Source organism: Sinohyriopsis cumingii, chromosome 3 (genome assembly GCF_028554795.1).
Source record: "Sinohyriopsis cumingii isolate HCF-2022 chromosome 3, ASM2855479v2, whole genome shotgun sequence".
In the NCBI taxonomy this organism is placed as follows: domain Eukaryota; kingdom Metazoa; phylum Mollusca; class Bivalvia; order Unionida; family Unionidae; genus Sinohyriopsis; species Sinohyriopsis cumingii.
This window is the reverse complement of record NC_142963.1, coordinates 145,234,963-145,256,455: the sequence shown is the minus strand read 5'-3', so window position 1 is coordinate 145,256,455 and position 21,493 is coordinate 145,234,963. Positions and strand designations below refer to the sequence as shown.

The 21,493-nt window shown below is 39.5% G+C and overlaps 1 protein-coding gene across 1 annotated transcript in view; it reads right to left on the bottom strand.

Moving 5' to 3' along the window:
• Positions 1–632: 632 nt before the first annotated feature.
• LOC149804071 (uncharacterized) overlaps positions 633–21,493 on the bottom strand; it is a 33,112-nt gene continuing 12,251 nt past the window's right edge. The window contains exons 2-6 of the mRNA XM_089951473.1: positions 11,128–11,225; positions 10,302–10,398; positions 8,631–8,787; positions 2,822–2,866; positions 633–2,282 (exon numbers count right to left, since the gene is read on the bottom strand). Coding sequence (XP_089807599.1) covers positions 2,073–2,282; positions 2,822–2,866; positions 8,631–8,787; positions 10,302–10,398; positions 11,128–11,200 — 582 coding nt within the window. The 5' untranslated portion in view covers positions 11,201–11,225 and the 3' untranslated portion in view covers positions 633–2,072. The remainder of the gene's footprint in view (positions 2,283–2,821; positions 2,867–8,630; positions 8,788–10,301; positions 10,399–11,127; positions 11,226–21,493) is intronic.

Here is a 21,493-nt window from a genome sequence, read left to right as displayed (position 1 = left end):
AGTAACAGTAGTATTAGTACATACTGAAGTAGTACTATTGGAACATATTGAAGTAGTAGAATTGGTATATAGAATTAGTAGTATTAGTACATATTGAAATAGTAGCAGTAGTATTGGTATATATTGAAACAGTAGTATTGGTACATATTGAAGTAGTAGTGTTAGTACATACGGAACAGTAGTATTGGTATATATATATATATATATATATATATATATATATATATATATATATATATATATATATATATAGGTAGGTAGTAATAGTGTTAGTACATATTGAAGTAGTAACAGTAGTATTATTACATATTGAAGTAGTAACAGACGTATTGGTACCTATTGAAATAGTAATATTAGTATTTGTACATAATGAAGTAGTAATATTAGTACATATTGAAATATTATCAGTATTATTGGTACATATTGAAGTTGTAGTATTAGTACATATTGAAATAGTAACCGTAGTATTGGTACATATTGAAGTAGTAATAGTAGTATTGGTACATATTGAAGTAGTAATAGTATTAATGGTACATAGTGAAGTAGTACAATTGGTACACATTTAATTATTATTATTGTTAAATTTTGAATTAGTAATATTTGTACATATTGAAGTAGTATTTTTGGTACATATTAAAGTAGTAGTATTAGTGCATATTGAAGTAGTAACAGTAGTATTGGTACATATTGAAGTAGAAACAGTAGTATTGGTACATATTGAAGTAGCAGTAATTTGGGTCTACTGAATTATTAGAAGTAGTAATGGTATTTCGATGGAGGTATTTTTTATGTGGAAACTGGGAATATTACCATTTCGACCTAAGCTCTTCTATTTCTCATCTCTAGTCACACATATATGCACATTAAGGGATCTTTTGATCTGTAATTTCTCCAAAGTGAGTTTATCGGTATGCGATTATATTGCAAACAACATGCAATAATCACTGAAAACCCTATTCCGTATTTCAGAAGGAGAAAATAAAAACAACACAAAACCTTGCTTTTATTTCTCTCTGTTTTCCACAAAACTACATACTCTCTGCATAATGATAGGTCAGACAAAAGACAAATAAAAACCGCAATAATTGCATAAACATTTAGGAACAAACATACCAGCTGATTTCTATGTAGTAAGCCAGTCGCATGAAGCATGGTAAAATACATATAGAAAGTAAGTAACTGTCACCTACTTCTGTCCGGAGTGGTTAACAATGACAGAGAAAATTGTCAGACCACATTTCACGAAACAGCATTTGAAAAGCCAATATCACACACACACACACACACACGCGCGCGCGCGCGCGCGCGCGAAATCGAAAACCCAGTCTGCCCGTAAAAATTTTGTTATAGGGAATTCTAAACAACGTTGACCAATCCTGAAGCCATCTAGATTTAAAGCATTGCATAATCATATCCGCGCTTAAGGTAGTTAGAGCTTAGATCTGCGGCTTTTGTAAAATTGTAGTTTTCAGCTTTTCATGAGGCCAATTGACCAAACTTAACAAAGCAATTAATTTAGATGAATTTCAAGCGTATAGACATTTCAATAATAATAATAATAACTGTATAATCCTACATACTTATATATATATCAGTTAAAACTTACTCCTATGTAAATATTTACAAAAATGACCTATAATACTAGGGGATGACGTCATTAATATAAAACATTACAAACGTTGATAATAAACTTCTCTTTATCCATCATTTTTTGAAAACATATTGTAATCCACGTATTATAACTCATCGCATATGCAAATTTTGTTGCGTCCTTATTCCTACAAACCGTGTTAAAGTACTCGTTTTCAGCAAGAAATAGAGAAAGAAAGGTACATTATTTCCTCTTCCAATGTGTAACATAAGAAAGAACAAAAAATAGAGCACGTCAGTACTTAGAACACACAAAAAGATCGCAATACAACCTTGGGAACGGTAATGGAGATGTTTAAGAAGCATAAAAGGAAAACATCATACATATTTAAGGGTTATAGAAAAAATACACAAGAGTATACAGCATCTGTAATATATTTAACTGTCTATAACATTTTACATTTTGGAATATCGGGTGTCATTCAAACTCCTTTTGGGCCACAGACAACTTCCCAATTCCGTATTGGATGCGTATGCGGCAGCCATTTCGGTTCACTGGCGTTAACTCTTTCTGATCCGGGTTTCTCAACCACGCTAGCTATAGGGACGACCTTAACTGACCTGTTGGCTTTCACTTCGGATTGCAACCTAGGCTGGTCATTTGCCTCGACCAAGAAAAGCCTCGGCCTTTGCTGAAAGACATGATTTCAAACAATCTAAATTTAATTTTCTTGTAGCCAAAGTGTGATGCCGTTAACGCCCCTCTTAAATCCCGCCGTTGTTTGAAGTTTGTCCTCCTTGATGTCTGTATCGCTAGTCATCTATCCCTCTGTCATTTCTTTCTTTCCTTCATTTTTTATTGCAAGAGTCACATTTTTGCACGAAACCTTCTTTATGCAAATGAGAATGATTTATTCTGAAGTACTATCAATGAATGCAAAGTTCTTGCTTGATGAAGCGACATTTGAATAAAATGAAAATATAATAATTGGTATTTTTCTCAAGAATGTTTATTAAATATGCATTACGAACTTTAAGTAAATAATTGCCGTGTCCTCAAATGAAAAAGCTGATTGAAAAAGATACATATGAATGTGTAATAAATTAAATATCTCTCTCTCTCTCTCTCTCTCTCTCTCTCTCCAGCCCAACAAAGCTCGAAAAAACAAACAAAAAATGAAAATGATGGTATGACAAGGTGTTCACTGTTTTGTAATAAGTGTTTACTCACCAAAAAATACTTTGGTGCTGGTTTTGGCTCATAGTGCCTAAACGTCTGCAAGAAACAAAGTTAAGAAACACAACTGTTATACTAGTGAAAACTGATATTACACTGCCTGATCAAACCATGACTGATAATACACTGTCTGATAATACACTGACTGATAATACCATGACCGATAATACACTGTCCTATAACACAAGGACTGATAATACACTGATTGATAACACACTGACTGATAATAGACTGCCTGATAATACAGTGATTGATAATACACTGACTGATAATGCGTCGACCGATAATACACTGTCTGATAACACTGGACAACAAATTTTTACAAAAGTCATGTTACTGAAATAAAATTAGTCAATTCTTATCAATTTTTATGTGCTGAACACGAATATGACAGTCAAATTGCAAAATTGGCTCTAGTTTTTTTGTAATCTGCAAGAAATTAATGTTTACATAACGAAATGCATTCCAATAGTAAAAGGTCAACTGTAATAGCCTACCTATAAAAAATCAAGTCATTGACTACATCTTAGATTTCTTCGCCTGTCTCTTGTACAGCTGTTCGGGAGCATCTCTGAGGAGTGTCCAGCAGTAGTCAGCCAGCATTGTAGTGGACCATTTTCCCTGGTATCTTTGTTCCATTGTTGCGATATCTTGATGAAAACGTTCGCCGTGTTCATCACTAACAATACCACAGTTGCTAAGAAAGAAATCCAAATGGGAATGAAGGAAGTGAATCTTTAGAGACATATTGCAGCCAAGTTTCTTATACTTCATCAACATGTCTTCTACTAGTTCCTTATAGTTTTCTGCCCTAACATTTCCGAGGAAGTTTGTAGAAACTAGGCGAAAAGCATTCCATGCTTGTTTCGCGTCACCTTCCAGCAAGTTGTTGAACCGGTCATCTTTGAAAAGCTCTCGAATCTGAGGACCCACAAAAACTCCCTCTTTAATCTTTGCTTCGCTGAGTCGAGGGAATTTTTCATGCAGGTATCGGAATGCTGGCAAAGTCCGGTCAATGGCTTTCACGAAGTTCTTCATCAAACCTAGTTTGATGTGAAGGGGTGGTAGCAAGATTTTCTGAGCCTCAACCAGAGCTGGGTGTTGGATATTCTTCTCTCCAATGGCTACATTCTGCCTGTGAGTCCATTCCTTCCTCATGTAGTGCATTTCCCTTGCTCGGCTATCCCACTCGCATAAGAAACACATGTATTTTGTATATCCTTGCTGCAGTCCCATTGAAAGGACAACTACCTTCAAATCACCACAGAGGTGCCAGCTGTACTTGTTATACTCAATGGAATTCAATAGCTGCCTTAAGTTATCGTATGTCTCTTTCATGTGGACAGCATACGCTACTGGAATAGATGGAAGAATGTTTCCATTGTGCAAAAGCACAGCCTTGAGACTCAGTTTCGAAGAGTCCACAAATAGTCTCCATTCTTGTGGGTCATGAGTGATTTTTAAAGCATTCATGAGGCCCTCAATATCGGAACAGAATATCAGATTACTTTCCTTTCTGAAGAAAGGCTCCAATTGCTGGTGGCGCTTTCGATATGCAGTAATTGTGACATCTTCTTCTAGAAGATTCCATTGTTGGAGTCTTGATCCTAGCAATTCTGCCTTGTTCTTTGATAAGTCCAAATCACGAATCAGGTCATTTAGTTCTTCCTGTGTTATTCTGTGTGGGGTTGATGATGCACCACAGTGAAAATCTGGATCACTGCATGCTGATGGACCAGGAGAAGAACAGGTCGACTCACCTTTGTCTTCGTCAGATGAATCAAGAGAATATTCTGCTGGAGGTTCTGGAATAGGAAGTCCCTCACCATGTGGAACTGGTCTCAATGCAGACGGAATGTTTGGGTAGACTATTCTCGACTTCTTTCGCTTCGTTATTCCGCCGGAAAGAGGAGGAACCAAGCAGAAGTAACAGTCATTTAGGTGGTTGCTTGGCTCTCTCCACACCATTGGGACTGCAAACGGCATTGATGACCTTTTGCAATTCAACCACTGTGAAAGCTGTGTTGTACATGTAGCACAGCATATATGCGGAGCCCAAGGCTTGTCTTGGTCACCAACCTTGCATCCGAAGTAAAGATGATATGCCTTCTTCACTTGAGAATTGATACTTTTCTTCTGGTTGGCAAATGTCACTTCCCCACAAATATAGCAAAAATTGTCCGCGGTATTAACACACTTTCGAGGCATTACTGTTCTTTATTGTACGTAAATGGATAAAATAATAAGTTTTATGTAACAGTAGCTTGAACTGTCTCGCACAACGTCTAAAATATTTTAAATGCTGAACCTATCTGATTGGGCTTTATATAGTACACTGCTTACGTCAGCTTCAGCAGCCGCCTGGCATTAGTATAATAGGCCTACACATGTATAGTACACTGCTGACGTCAACTTACTTCAGCAGCCGCATGGCATTAGTATTGCATTGCATCAGAAAATGATGCAATCAACTGTGGATGATGTGAGCATGATGGTATTATGCAATGTTACATCATTATTCCGGATGTTGCTGCAGTCCTACTGGAGAAATTTACACAGTGAAACATAGAAAATGAGGTATATGAATATCTTCAAAACGAGAGCCAATACAAATTTTTCACGGTTATATTCGTGTTCGGCACACCAAAATACTACAGATTAGGGCCTTTTCAAGTCAGTAATGATTTCACTGTTGACCAGTGTAATACACTGTCTGATAATACCATGGCTGATAATACACTGATTGATAATACACTGCCTGATAATACATGATTGATAATACACTGACTGATAATATACCGACTGATAAAACACTGACTGATAATACACTGTCTGATAATACCATGACCGATAATACACTGACTGATAATACATTGCCTGATAATAAATGATTGATAACACACAAAATGAAAATACCATGGCTGATAATACACTGGCTGATAATACCATGACTGATAATACACTGTCCGATAATACACGGATTGAAAATACACTGACTGATCATGCACTGATTGATAACACACTGACTGATAATACACTGCCTGATAATACACTGATTGATAATACGCTGACTGATAATACACCGACTGATAATACACTGTCTGATAATACACTGCCTGATAATACCATGGCTGATAATACACTGATTGATAATACACTGCCTGATAATACATGATTGATAATACACTGACTGATAATATACCGACTGATAACACACTGACTGATAATACACTGTCTGATAATACCATGACCGATAATACACTGACTGATAATACATTGCCTGATAATAAATGATTGATAACACACAAAATGAAAATACCATGGCTGATAATACACTGGCTGATAATGCCATGACTGATAATACACTGTCCGATAATACACGGATTGAAAATACACTGACTGATCATGCACTGATTGATAACACACTGACTGATAATACACTGCCTGATAATACACTGATTGATAATACGCTGACTGATAATACACCGACTGATAATACACTGTCTGATAATACACTGCCTGATAATACCATGGCTGATAATACACTGATGGATAATACACTGCCTGATAATACATGATTGATAATACACTGACTGATAATATACCGACTGATAACACACTGAGTGATAATACACTGCCTGATAATGCCATGACCGATAATACACTGACTGATAATACATTGACTGATAACACACTAACTGATAACACACAAAATGATAATACCATGGCTGATAATACAATGACTGATAATACCATGACATATAATACACTGACTGATAATGGAATGACTGATAATACACTGGCTGATAATACCATGACTGATAATACACTGTCCGATAATACACGGATTGAAAATACACTGACTGATCATACACTGATTGATAACACACTGACTGATAATACACTGCCTGATAATACACTGATTGATAATACGCTGACTGATAATACACCGACTGATAATACACTGTCTGATAATACACTGCCTGATAAAATCATGACTGATAAAACACGTTCTGATAATACCATGACTGATAATACACTGACTGATAATAAACTGAATGATACTACCGTGACTGATAACACACTGATTTATATTACCATGACTGATAATACACTGCCTGATAATACACTGATAATACCGTGACTGATAATACAATGTCTGACAATACACTGACTATCTGATAATACACTAACTGATAATACACTTACTGATAATAAACTGTCTGATAATACCATAACTGGTAATACACTGACTGATAAACCATGAATGATAATACACTAACTCATAATACACTGACTGATAATACACTGATTGATAATACACTGACTAATAATACACTAACTGATAATACCATGACCGACAATACACTGACTGATAGTACCATGTCTGATAATACACTGACTGATAATATACTGTCTGATAATACACTGACTGATAATACACTGTCTAATAATATGCCGACTGATAATTGACTGATTATACATTGATTGATATTACTCTGACTGACAAAACACTGACTGACTAAACACTGTCTGATAATGCACTAACTGATAATACACTGACTGTCTGATAATACAGTCTGATAAAACACTGACCGATAATACACTTACTGATAATACACTGTCTGATAATACGCCGACTGACAATACACTGATTGATAATACACTGCTTGATATTACTCTGACTGACAATACACTGACTGATAATACACTATATAATAATACACTGACTGTCTGATAATACACTGACTGATAATACACTGAATGTCTGTTAACACAGTCTGATAATACCATGAGTGATAATACACTGCCTGATATTACACTGCCTGATAATACACTGACTGATAATACACTTTCTAATAACACACTGACTGTCTGATAATACACTAAATGATAATACACTGTCTGATACTACAGTGACTGATAATACACTGACTGATAATACATTATCTGACAACACACTGACTGTCTGATAATACACTAACTGATAACACACTGCCTGATAATACACTGACTGATAATACACTTTCTGATAACACACTGACTGTCTGATAATACACTAACTGATAATACACTGTCTGATACTACAGTGACTGATAATACACTGACTGATAATACATTATCTGACAACACACTGACTGTCTGATAATACACTAACTGATAACACACTGCCTGATAATACACTGACTGATAATACACTTTCTGATAACACACTGACTGTCTGATAATACACTAAGTGATAATACATCTGATAACACACTGTCTGATAATACACTGATTGTCTGATACTAAAAATAAACTGACTGATAATACACTGACTGATAATACACTTAATGATATTACACTGATAATACACTGACTGGTGATACACTGACTGACTTACTTTTTTTTAAGTTGTGAAAGCAGTAAAATATTGCAAGGATTAATAAATATTTTATATTAGTTTAACAATGCAGATTGACAGTATACACTCAGGTTCATTTGCTTAAGATTTCCAATAGCAGTGTACTAGACTTTTTTCTAAAAAATATTTCCGTTACTACTAAAATTCCCTCAATCATTTATCAAAATGTAGCAACTGAATAGGCAAACTGATGACTTGGGTTATTCGAAATATTATTTTGATTCTTCACAGTACCAACGTTTGTTTTAATATTATACTCGGGTATTTAGATTTAGGAAGACACGTGAGTGACATTTTCGCAATGTGGTTTGGTGGATAGAATGTGATTATACAGCTGCAAAATACAGAGAGAGAGAGAGAGAGGGTAGTACGTGGGGGTGGGAAGAGAGCGATATTTACCCGTCCCCTTGGATTTGATGAAGCCAATACGTATTGTCCGTTGTTCGTATTGTATTCGGATGTTTTATTGCTCTTCCTTCCGCAGCAACTAGTTTGATCTGAATTACTAGACTGAGCATGCGTGCCAACTGATCGAAAGGTGGACGATTTAATGCAACTATGTATAAAAATTAAATGTGAGCATTGAGTAAATCGTTTTTATTCAGTCGAATTTTGAATGCAGTTTCGATACCCTATTACAGATGCTTAAAACCAAAACCAAAATAATTGAATCAGTGCTATAAAATATTAAAATACAAAAAACTGTACTCGAAATAATATGGACCCTGAAATACACAGAATAAATGTACATTCAAATGGCCCCCATAGGTACCCATTGAATACATTTACATTCAAATGGCCCTCATAGGTAGCCATTGAATACATTTACATTCAAATGGCCCTCATAGGTACCCACTGAATACATTTACATTCAAATGGCCCTCATAGGTACCCACTGAATACATTTTAACGAGTAGCATAAGTAAGCCTAGACCAGTAAATAAATAAACCAAAGTTTGATAATAACAAGTTTGGATTTGATGAGAATTTGTCCATGACAGGTTTTTGCATGACTGGTCGCGTTCGATGACGTGTACAGCTTATTTGTAACTATCTTTACTTATGTTCGGTATCAATTGTCACCATGTATAAAGTAAATAGTTGAGTATGAATAAAAGAAGAACAAGGACAAAAACAAAATTCTCGGGCATCCATCCCTATGACACCGTCGTAACACTCCATCCATCCCTATGACACCGTCGTAACACTCCATCCATCCCTATGACACCGTCGTAACACTCCATCCATCCCTATGACACCGTCGTAACACTCCATCCATCCCTATGACACCGTCGTAACACTCCATCCATCCCTATGCAGCTGACACCGTCGTAACACTCCATCCATCCCTATGACACCGTCGTAACACTCCATCCATCCCTATGCAGCTGACACCATCGTAACACTCCATCAATCCCTATGCAGCTGACACCGTCGTAACACTCCATCCATCCCTATGACACCGTCGTAACACTCCATCCATCCCTATGCAGCTGACACCGTCGTAACACTCCATCCATCCCTATGCAGCTGACACCGTCGTAACACTCCATCCATCCCTATGCAGCTGACACCGTCGTAACACTCAAACCATCCCTATGCAGCTGACACCGTCGTAACACTCCAACCACTACGCTTATTACACCATGCTTTTTTAAGTGCCTTAACACGAAAGTAATCAATTTTACGTCATTTACATTTCGGTGAAGAATATATATATATATATATATATATATATATATATATATATATATATATATATATATATATATATATATATATATATATATAAAATCTCGAAAGCACGTTCAAATAGTGTTTTATAATTTCCTTCTTCAGAAAGTAAAATGCATAGGTATTCTTATGTGAACTTTGGTAATCGTTACGTTAAAGTCGAAATAAACTCCCTATACATTTTACAACTTGACAAAAATTGCTCTTTTTAAAGCCTGAGAAAGTGTATGCAAAATATCTCGGCCGGTTTCGTTGTCTTCATGTATAGCTTTTGAGTTCAGTGATATATTTCTCTGACGATAAAATGTTCATTGCGTTCACTTTACCTTTACCTACCCACACATGCGCAGTACTGCCAGCAGGCACAGTGCCAGCAGCAGAAGTCCTAGTGCGGCTGTACTTACGCCTATTAGTATTAGCAACCATTCTGGAACTGCAGACAGTAAGAGAAATTATGTTTAAATATCGAATTATCTAATTATTAAAATGATCTTTTTTTTTCAAACTTAAGAATTTGTTTAGTTTCTTTATAAATAAATCAACGGATGCATCTGTGTGAAAACGAGATGGTTGATGTTGATTTGGATAAACTAGCTTAACCCGATATTGTTTCAAAACAACTTTATTTTACAGGATTCATAAAGTTATGAAGCTTGCAAGTAGATTAAACTTAACGACCGTAGTGAAGCAAAGGCCGTTCATGCGCATTGTGTACTCGATTTTCAAACTTTATAACTTCTTGAAACTTGTCAAATATGAAGTGATATTTATCCAGTCAAAAATTGCTGTTTTAACCATTGTCATGGCCGACAAGAAGGGCTCATGAATATGCAAGTCTTTCCTTTCTGGCGTTATTTTCGAGCTCCCCGAGTCACGTGATGCGATATAAATCAAGCAAAATGATTGTTACAAGAGCTAGGTAACATGTAACAATTCTATTGGAAGTTTTATCAATGCTTTAAACGGCAGATTAAAGCGCATTCTGATTTGGAAGACAATTACTAAACAAAAATCTTAAATAGCGGATAAATTAAAATATTAGATTTTCTTTGTTAAACTCAGAATCCATGTAGATCTCTCTGTCTCTCTCTGTCTCTCTCAAACAAATCAAAACCAGCATACAATGAAGTTTTCAAAGACATTTGAGAATATAAATACATACGTTGTCCTTCATTTACATCTACAGGTGAATTGACATCCACATTAACAGTTATCTGTGTTATGTTGCTAGTCATCTTAACTCAGTCAGAAAATTAACACCTGAAAACATCAGAGAAAAATGAATAAAGGTAATTAGTATTTGTAACAGCTCTTTAAATTATAGTCGAACCTTCCTGATTCGGCTACTGGCTATTTCGGACCCCTGCCCACTGTAGTCCACCCCAGCCTTATTATCATGAAATAAAACCGACCATTTCGGTTTTTCTTTTATGACCGGACAACACAGGATCCACACAAACTTCCCCACAGATAGCGTCGTCGCTTATCTCGGAACTCCACTGCCACTACAGATTTTTAAAGTCTAGGATTTGCATAAAAGCATCTTCTTGTTATTATCTTATTTTCCAAGTTATTCGCAAATATTAAGCAAACAATAAACATACATAAATTACAGGCCTTGACACAACAACAGGACCGGATTAAGGGGTTCACGTGCCCTGGTCCCTCCCCCCATTCATGGGGACCCCTGATTAATTACATTTGTTTAAATAAACTATAAAATTGGTCTTAACCGTCTAAAATTTGTGTATTTAAATAGCTATAATAATTACACACATATAAAGGACAGTTTAAGGACTGATTTCAGGATGTATTTGTAAGTAGTAAGGGGGATAGGATTAGCGTCAATGGGAATTAGCATTAAAAACACCCTTGGGTCACTTTAGCGTCAAGGGAAATTTAACATGGAGAAAAATCGTGGGTAGGATTAGCGTCAAGTGAAATTAACATGGGGAAAAAATCGTGGGTCGGTTTAGCGTCAAGGGAAATTGAACATGGGATTTTTTTTTTTAAAAAAAAAAAGGGGGGTAGGCAATTGAAAGGATATCTCTTTTCGAGATATATGGCTGGCCCTGAAAAGGGCCTTTGGGTTTTCTTCTTCTGCTTCTAAGTTCTTCTTTTCCTCCACCAACTTCTTATTTTATCTCCAACACTCTTTCTCTTCTTTTTTTTCTCCTCCTCTTCTTTCTTCTCTTCCTCCTCTTCTTTCTTCCTCTTCTCATTTTCTTCTTCTTTTTCAACTTTTTCGTTCCATGTTCTTATTCTTATCTTTTCCTCTTCATCCTCCTTCTCCTCCTTTATTTCCTTCATCACACCACTGATCATGTCCTTTGCTTTTCTTAAGTTGTTAATTTCCATTTTTACTCTATGCGGACTATAAGAATAGTGGTCTTCAACGAGTCGTACGAGCATTTGTTCTATCATGCCCAAATTGTCAAGGACGTCTTGCAATGATTGAAATTTATCCAGGTGGTTTGAAGCCATCTTCTATGTAGAATGGTTTGAACGACGAATACTGTGGGTTCTTATACTTAAAGCGCGTACGTGAAGGAAAACATCCCCCTAAAAAACATAAAATCTATCTTACCTAGATCATGACCAAACAACGCGCGGACGTGAAGGAAAACATCCCCCAACTTTTTTCATTTCATATAATATAACCCAAACTATACTCTCCACATTTGCTAAGAAACAATAAAGAAACCCATAATCTACTATTCTCACAAACATACCTTTACTCTTACAAACACAAACACACTAACACATACCCTCACAATTTTTTAAAAAAGAGTTAGTGTTTATATTCACACTACTCTACCTACACGCACTGGCAAATTAATAGTTATTTCTTTTCTAGAGTATTGGGTAGCCCTGAAAAGGGCTGTTTTTTTGAACTCCTGATGCACCTATCTAATGGTTGCACCTTCCTGGCCTGGCGCCACACACGCATCTTCTTCCCCAGTCTTCTTTCACCTTTCTTCTGGGGAGCGCAGAGGGAGGATGATTCGCTTCAACACCCCAATCCTCTGTCTCGGGAATACTGAACGACATCCTCTCTTCTCTTTTCTTTTCCTCTTCTTCCCTCTCTCTTCTCTCCTCCTCTTCCTTCTTTACTCTTGCTTCTTCTACTATAGCCTCCGCTGATAGTTCGTTTACTATGCGCCTGGCATATTCCAGGTGCATCTGGAGTTCTAACAGTTTCACTATTCTGCTATTCATTCTTCTGGCTGTGTTGATCAATCAACAAGGGTAGCTAGACTGCCCAACGAGTTTCAATTTATAGTGAAAGCGCGGACGTGATGGAAAACATCCCCCTAATAACATAAAATTGATCTTACCTAGATCGTGACCAAAAAACAACAACAACAACGCGCGGACCTAAAAGAAACACTCACTCACTTTTTATGCTACCCATCACTATTTTAAATTTTTTTATAAATCACTTCAATAGACTATCCACATACGCAAAGCAATCCAATCTAACCCCAAATATACACCTCAAACAGCCCCCCCAAAAAAACAAACATCATTTTAATCTACTATCCACACCAACCTACTTTATCACTTACAAACACAAACACACTAACACATACCCTCACAATTTTTTAAAAAAGAGTTAGTGTTTATTTTCACACTACTCTACCTACACACATTGGCAAATCGATCGTTATTTCTTTTCTAGAGTATTGGGTAGCCCTGAAAAGGGCTGTTTTTTTGTTTTGCTATGGCATTCTTTTTTTAGTTTCTAAGAATGCGATGTCCTCTGAGGATTGACTTTCTGGCGATAGGTCTGCTTCTTCGGAAAGAGAAGAAGAACTCTTTGGTGTCGATACGACAATCGACAAAGCCTCTGTCAGCTTCAGGTTGTTGCTGCTGCTGTTGCTGTTGTTGCTGCTGTTGCTGCTGTCTCTGAAGTCTGTACTTCTCTGTCCATTCTTCTTTCTCCCTGTTCATTTCTTCTCTGAAGAGCTCTTCTATCAGGTCTTCAGTGATTTTTAACATTCTCACATTCTCTATTTCTTCTGGTTTCGGTATCAGACTGTGTCTGACCCTATGCAAATTCACGTAGGCTTCGTTGAGCTTAGCTAGTTTGGAGCACATCTTCGTAGGAGGATGAGTCAACAATGGATGGTTAGACTGGAAACAACCCCGGTTCTTAAAGTCAAAGCGCGGACGTGAAGGAAAACATCCCACACGGTTTTCGAGCCGCAACGTTCATGAGAGGGATAGTAAGAAATGAAAGAGCATCAATCCAACATTCTTATAGCTAAACAAAAGACAAAGGCATTTTTTTCAAAACACAACATTTTTTATTCAAAAATCACTTAACACTAAACAACAACATTTCTAACATTTTTAACAATAATCCAACACTATAACATCAAACAATTTTTTTCAAATCACAAACATTTTTTTCTCAATGGACCATCTACTTTAAACAGGGCTGACAACGTTGTGAATGAAATTGTGATTTCCACTGTTGGAAATCATTAGGCCATTGATGGACACTACGTTTCCTAGCTTGAGACAAAAAATAAGCATAATGGTCACAAAACCATCGATCTACTTTCACATCATTTCTAGCAGAAGAACGAGGATCGAAATGAGTCACTAAATGTTCTAAGGAATAGCCCAGGCTGCGATGATGCAGAAAATACACACAATATTGTCCACACACCAAGGAATCTGTGCCTTGTAATTTCACATTATTGAATCGGGTGGTTTGAGCATTTCTTCTCATAAAGTCGATGATATCGTCTTCCAAAGGGGGCAATCCGTACGAATCGAAATATTCCGCACATCCTTCTTGAGGAAAGTAGACGGCTACCCAGTGGGTTCCTGGGAGATGACTGTCGTCCCTGTTGATCACGTAAGCTTGATGGTCTTTAGGTTTGCGATGAGGGAGTTCATCTTTAGCACAGACGACAGGATTCCAAGAAGCCGTATACGAACTGTGGTTCAAAAGGTAATAAAGTTCCCAGGTATCCATTTGTGTTGTTTTCTTCTTCACAGGTAATAATAAGTCGTCAATTCGATCCTGACTTTTTGCTTGAAAATGTCTGACGAATAAACGGTTATTCGTTCTGTTTCCTCACTCTGATTCAGGAGAGCTTCGATACGATGGATCTCTTGAGTGGTTAATGGTGGACAAGAATGTTCACGCAAGTCTTTATACCACTGGTGCAACACGTCTTTGTTCGAGATGAGACTCCAACCTTCGTCCAGATACTCGTCCAATTTTTCTTCTTGACTCAACATCAGGCATTTATCGTGTTGAATTTGACTGGGATGATCGTTTTGACATCCATAACAATTTTTCTTGATCAATTCCGTCATTTTATCGACCAAGTGTTTGGCAAAACAGGAGACTAAATGCGCTTCTTGTTCTGGCCATCGGGACTTCATCATGATCACTTCTTCTTCTTTTTCCACGGTCTCCTTACATTCCATGTCCAAAGTTTCTCCACTAGGTAAAGAGGGATAACAGTCTTCCATGGCTTCTAGTAATCTAGAATGACTTCTCTCAAACTATTGATTTCTATGGTATTATCAAATTCGGCATACAGGATGACGTTCACCGTTACATCAGGGTCTCGGTTTGCAAACTGAATTTCCACACGAATCTGGCCGGATTTTATAGGGTGGAAATGTCCCTCGTCGCTGCCTTGGTCTGGAGTGAAATCGAAAGCCCACAAAGCATAACCTCCTGCGTAATCCTCGTACGTAATGCCGTGACTGGTGTTGGTTCCTAACTGGCCGGTGGCTTCGTACAGGGACAAGTACGATCTCAAGTAATTCTTCTTCTCAAAGTCAGGTTCGAAAGGTCGGGTACACAAGGTCTTGCCATCGCGACTGACTTCGATCTTGGACACGCCAAAGTGTTGAAAGTAGAAAGGATTTTTTTCGACAGCTCCGTTGAAGGCTGTATTCTCGACGATACCAACGATCAAACGTTTGGGTAACTGTCCTTGGAACAGATGATCTTCGATCATGGATCGCTGTCCCTTGGGAATGGTGAAGGTTTTCACTTCCACGCGTCGTATGGGATACTTGGCGGTCGTTCTGCTCAACGTCTGACTGATGTCGTTTCCCACTTTAGGTAACACTTCCACACGGCGTACGTAGAGCCTGGCTTCCTCGATGACAGTTTTGCAAACAGTAGTACCTATCAAATGGAAAGCGGCACTGCTACGATTCAGTCTCAGGCGAACATTCACCCCGTTTAGCAAATATTTCTCTTGCAACCACATGTCCAGATGTAAACGATCCATCAGTTCTAAACTTTGTCCGTTTTTGATTTTGTCTCTTCGTTCTACAAATCCGTCATTGTTTGGTGTTTTGCTTGCATCAGTTTCGAATCTTTCAAACTGGCCTGCTTCGTCAGCTTCCCATAGCACACAGGCATTGAGATGAGTGTTCTTGGCATCTATTCCGTACGTCAAGAGATTTTCCAGGTACGCTCGATAAGGGTAAGTATCCATGCTGCTGCTGACCAGTTTGTTGTTCAAGTACAAGTCCACTCCGCTAAACAAGGAATGCATGAAATTGTTGACGGGAGCTATTACCTCATCGCCATCTAGGGTCGAATTGTCCTCATCGACAACTTTGACTTTCAAGTACAAGTAACTGCTATTCAGATCGATGTAATCTTCGGGCTGTCCTTTGATTTCAAACTCGATGGGAGCTGAGGCTGTCAATGAGGAGACGAGGTGAAATTCCACCCACTGGGATTCTTGCATCGTCATCATGGTGGGGGGCATGGCAAACAGATCCAGTTCCGTCTTGGAACAGGCGCATGACTCTCGGTGCATCATTTTTTTGTTCTGTTCTTTCTCAATAATCGAAAACGTCTAAGTCTCGAACGGTTCTTCTTTTCTTGGCCTTTCTCGCTTGAAGTCTGGTGAAAGGGTGTTTTCTTCGTCGTCTCTTTCTGCCTTGTCCTTGCTGAATGCCTGACTCGGTAGCGTGCAGGGCATTTATAGGTGTGTCTCGTCGGCCCAAAATGTCTTTGCCCGTTTGCAGCAAGACATTTTTGCCTGCCCTCATGAAGGCTTCTTTAGGGTTTTGTTTGTCGATGATAACATTTTGGAGAAATTCTTTGCCTTGTGTCAGTGCCGCATCTTTCAAGGCGTGCAATCCGCGTGTCACCATCGGTTTCAACACCGGAGCCACCGAACGAAAGGCCGATTTTAACATATCTCCTAAACCGTGTCCTCGCTGTCGAGCAACCCCTCGGTACACTGGATACATGACTTACGAATCGTGAGAAAACCGTTTTCGAAAATGGAGTTTCACCGTGACTTTTCCTTTGGTGAATGGAATATTTTGTCCCAAATCTCCTTTTATAGTAATGTTGACCGTGTCCAAATACGACTTGCTGACAGGCAAATAGTGAGGATGGACAAATTCGCGGTGGACGTGGTAAGTGTTTCCACCTTCCTCGTCAGCGTTTGCGGCAGAATCCACTTTGAAAGGAATGACACGCAGTAACGGCACGGAGGTGTGTCCCACCACGTTGTATTCCACCACATCAGAGTACACGAACATCAAATTCAGTCCTTGGTTCAGTTCTACCGGGGTACGAAAATACTTGGCAAAAGAATCGTTGTCGTAAATGACTGGTAATTCGGGTTGTGTTTTTTGTTCTACTTTCTTCCTCAGCTCCATGTCACCGCCCAACATGTCAAACAATTCAGGACAAAATAAGAAAGACATGATTTTGGGCCCCTCAGGAAATTTTATCAGGAAGCGACGAGCTGTTTTGTGGTACTCCAGGGTGACACTTTTTTTGACACTTTCCAAAGCTTTCAGAAACACACCATTAAACCTGGTGGCTATGGTGTTGACCAAATGTTGACCACTAAAATAATAGCCTGGGGGAATGAACAAGTGATAGGTGGTCCACTTTAGATTTGGTGTACGGGTTTTCTTGTCATATTTGCTATGGGTATCCATCCACTGTTGCAATTGCTCGTCATGAACTTCCACATCAAATTTATTTGATTGGGAAGGACATTGAGGACTTGGGTCGGGTGAATCATTTCCACTAAAGCCACTTCCCAATGGGCTTCGTGATCTAAGGGGATGGCTTGAGGTAATTTGGCCGTGTAACAGCACAACGTGTTGTGGGGAAACACCTCCATGGAACTGTCACTGGGTAAGGTTAAGTAAAATTGGTTTTGGTGACTCATAATTCCAGAGTTCTGTGGCTGTCCGAGGGGATATTACTGGACGTCAGAGGCGTGTCTCCGTCTAGAATGGGGTTCTGGTTGTGGTTGGAATGGTGACTGGCACTGGCACTGGACACAACGTTCCCGTTCGAGGAGAATTTCAGGGAGGGATTGGGAAGCAGGTAACCGATGCAACTGCTCAATAAAATGGTCCACAATTGTTTGTCTCCTTGTTGCAAACTCAAATTGGCAATGGCTGCCCCGATGACACAATACACCACGAAGATTTGGCAGAAAAAGACGATTTGCGTTTTAGGCACACGTTCTCCACACCACACCCACAAGGGTTGTTTTTGTAAATCTTGCACAGAAGAACTAGGGGAAGAAGGAGTGGTCGACGTAGCTGCGTCTGTTGTGTGAAAGGGCATGATGGTCACTTCTTTTTATAGTCGATGACTTGCGAAGCGTCGATCCAAGAATCGAAACTGGGTGGATATCCTTTCCAACGTACTTTGACTTCTTTGACACGTCGTTTGCCCACTTTACGGGTTCTGCGTTCGAGAATGCTTTCGATGTCGTACACGTCGTCTTCTTTTTTGGTGACACGTTGTAACTCGGGCAAATAAAACGTTCCTTTGAGTACTTCTCCGTTCATGTCTTCCAATTTATAGACGGTAGGATGACGACCATGCACTCGTCCAGTGACGCGAAACAATTCGGTCGTCCAGTTAGGTAAGTAACCTTTGTCGAAAGTGCGTTTGGTTTTGCCAATGCGCACCCAATCTCCTACGGCCAACATTCCACTTTTCTCGGGGACAGCCCTCGTCGGGGACGTACCAAACAGACGCTCAAACACCAACACTTCGTTGTCGGGAGTCACGTCTTGCGGGGCACGTCCGATGCTTTGATGGTAAGATTGGTTGTACGCTTGCACCAGGTGCGGTAAGATGTCGATGTACTTCAGAGTGTGGTGATGCGTAAAATATTTCCACATGCGTTCTTTCAAAGTGCGTTGAAAACGTTCCACGAGGCTGGCTTTGGTTTCGGGATTCTCGGTGGTAAAAAAATGAATGTCACGTTTCTTTAATTCTTTTTGGAAAGCTTGGTTCAGAAATTCGGTGCCTTTGTCCGTTTGCCATCGAAGAGGGTGACGACCGCTTTGTTTCAACACCCGTTGCAGGGCTCGCACTAACTCGCTGCTCGATTTGGAAGTCAAGGGCACGACCCAGGCAAATTTGGAAAAGACGTCGATGACACAAAACAAATATTTGTAGCCACGATTGTAGCTGGCCAAATGAGAGACATCGGCTAAATCGGCTTGCCATTGATGATCGATGCCTTCCACTCGGGTGCGACTTCTGGCAAACTTGCGTCGAATGGGTTTGTGTAAAGTGTAGGTAGCTTGTTCTTGTAACCATCGTTGCACTTGAGGTAAACGGAGACTTTTCAGTCGCGTTTTGGCAGCACGATACAATTTTTGAACTCCTGCGTAACCTGCAGGATGGGAGGGATCGTAGTAAATGCTGGCTAAGACTTTTTCCATTTTTTTGTGTTGATTGGTGTCTTAATAAGGCACCCACTCTTGGAAGAGGCTACTCTTTTTCTCTTGGGGTATTTTCTTGGATTGCAAGACTTTGCGTGTGCGACCGGCAATAGGTGTCGAAGAGGAGGAGGATGTCTGAGCAGGGGATATCGGTTCTTGTTTCACTTCTGTCTTCACTTTCTTTTTCTCTTGTGAGGAAGAAGGGGTGGCCATCATCTTTTTAATCCATCCAATTCTGGAGGTAGGTGGTGTTGTTAACTTGCGTACTTTTTCTGGTGGAGTTTGAAACCCTTCCTCTTCTTCTTCTCCTTTTTCTGTCTTGGTCACGGGTACTGGTGGTACTGGTACTGGTACTGGTTCTGGTGATGGTGCTGGACTTTTCATCAAGGTCTTAAAATCTTTCAGAGTGGGTAAAGCTGTTTCGTCTAAAGCTTTCTGGTGAAAGAGTTGCAATCTTTGCAAGAGTTGACCGTACTTTTGCGATTTTTCTGTTTCGGACAAATCTTGGCGATCCATCAAGGATTGCAATTCGTGTTGTAACTGGGACATCTTGCTCAAATTGGGATTGGGAGGTAAATGCGGGGTGCGTTGTTCTTGCCACCGATGGTATTCCATCCATCGTTTGTAAGGCACTAAAGCTAGTTTTCGTCCTTCCATGGGGTTGTCAGCGGTCGATTCTGAGATCTTGGGACTTCCGAGGGCCTTTCTATCTTGCTCCCACCAGTCCTCCCAACATGGTTCCCAAGACTCCTTTCAGTATGGGGCCTAACAAGAGAGGTAAAATGCCTCCACGTTGGACCAACATCTTCTTTTTTTGACGAATGGGAATTTTCTTTTGAACCATTTGGCGAAGAACGTGACGATGTTTGCCTAGGCATTGTTTCTGGTGTTTGGACAAAGGGATCGTGCCTTTCAAAACGTTCAAACAACATTCGCACACGGTATCGATGACCTCTTTGGAGGCCGTTTGAATGAGTTTTTTTCGTAGGGGTGGAGAAGCTTTGGACAGGACAGATAACAGGTCCCCATGTTTGGCTAAACGTGGTGGCAGTCCTTTCCTTTTCTTTCCTTGGGGTTTTCTGGAGGGTGACATCTTTGAGTCTTCAGGAGCACCGAAAAAACACTGATACCCGATTTGGTCACAGGTCTTTTTTATACTGGAACGCGTCGCCACTGATTGTCTTTACGTCGTATCAGTTTGAGGACAGGCATGACACGTCGTGCAGGGGTACGCAACGGACTAAATCGAGCCAGTTCTTGCTTGGACAAATCCAGTAAACTTTGTAACATGCCCGATCTTTCATGGACTTTGATTTTGGGAGAAGGTACTTTGTGAGCAGCAGCCACTGCCGCTAAATGGGAGGGTCCTGCCACTGGGGAAGTTCTTTTGGGGGTCATCAACGGAGAAGTTCTTGGTGTGATCAACGTCTCCAAGTACTCTTCAGTTCCTGGTGACATCAACGGAGAAGTGGATAAACGTGAGGCTGCCGGAGACGCAGTCACTGCTGTGGCAGGTCGTGGTTTGCGAGTGTAAGGTTGCGTCCTGGCCGAAGTGCCTCTCTTGCGACTAGTTTTCTTCTGTGGACTTTTCTTTTTCTGAGGACTTTTTCTCTGTTTCTTTTTCTGGGGGCTTCTTTTCTTTTTCCGGGGTGGTGTCTGGTAAGAGGAGGGTCCTGCCACTGGAGAAGTTATTCTTCTTGGGGACCTGGTCTTTTTCTTTTTCTTCTTGGGGCTTCGTTGGACTTTTGTCTTGGGGATAACTTTGGGGGCATTAGGATCCCATCTTAAGAGTGAGCGAATGATGACCCCTCCTA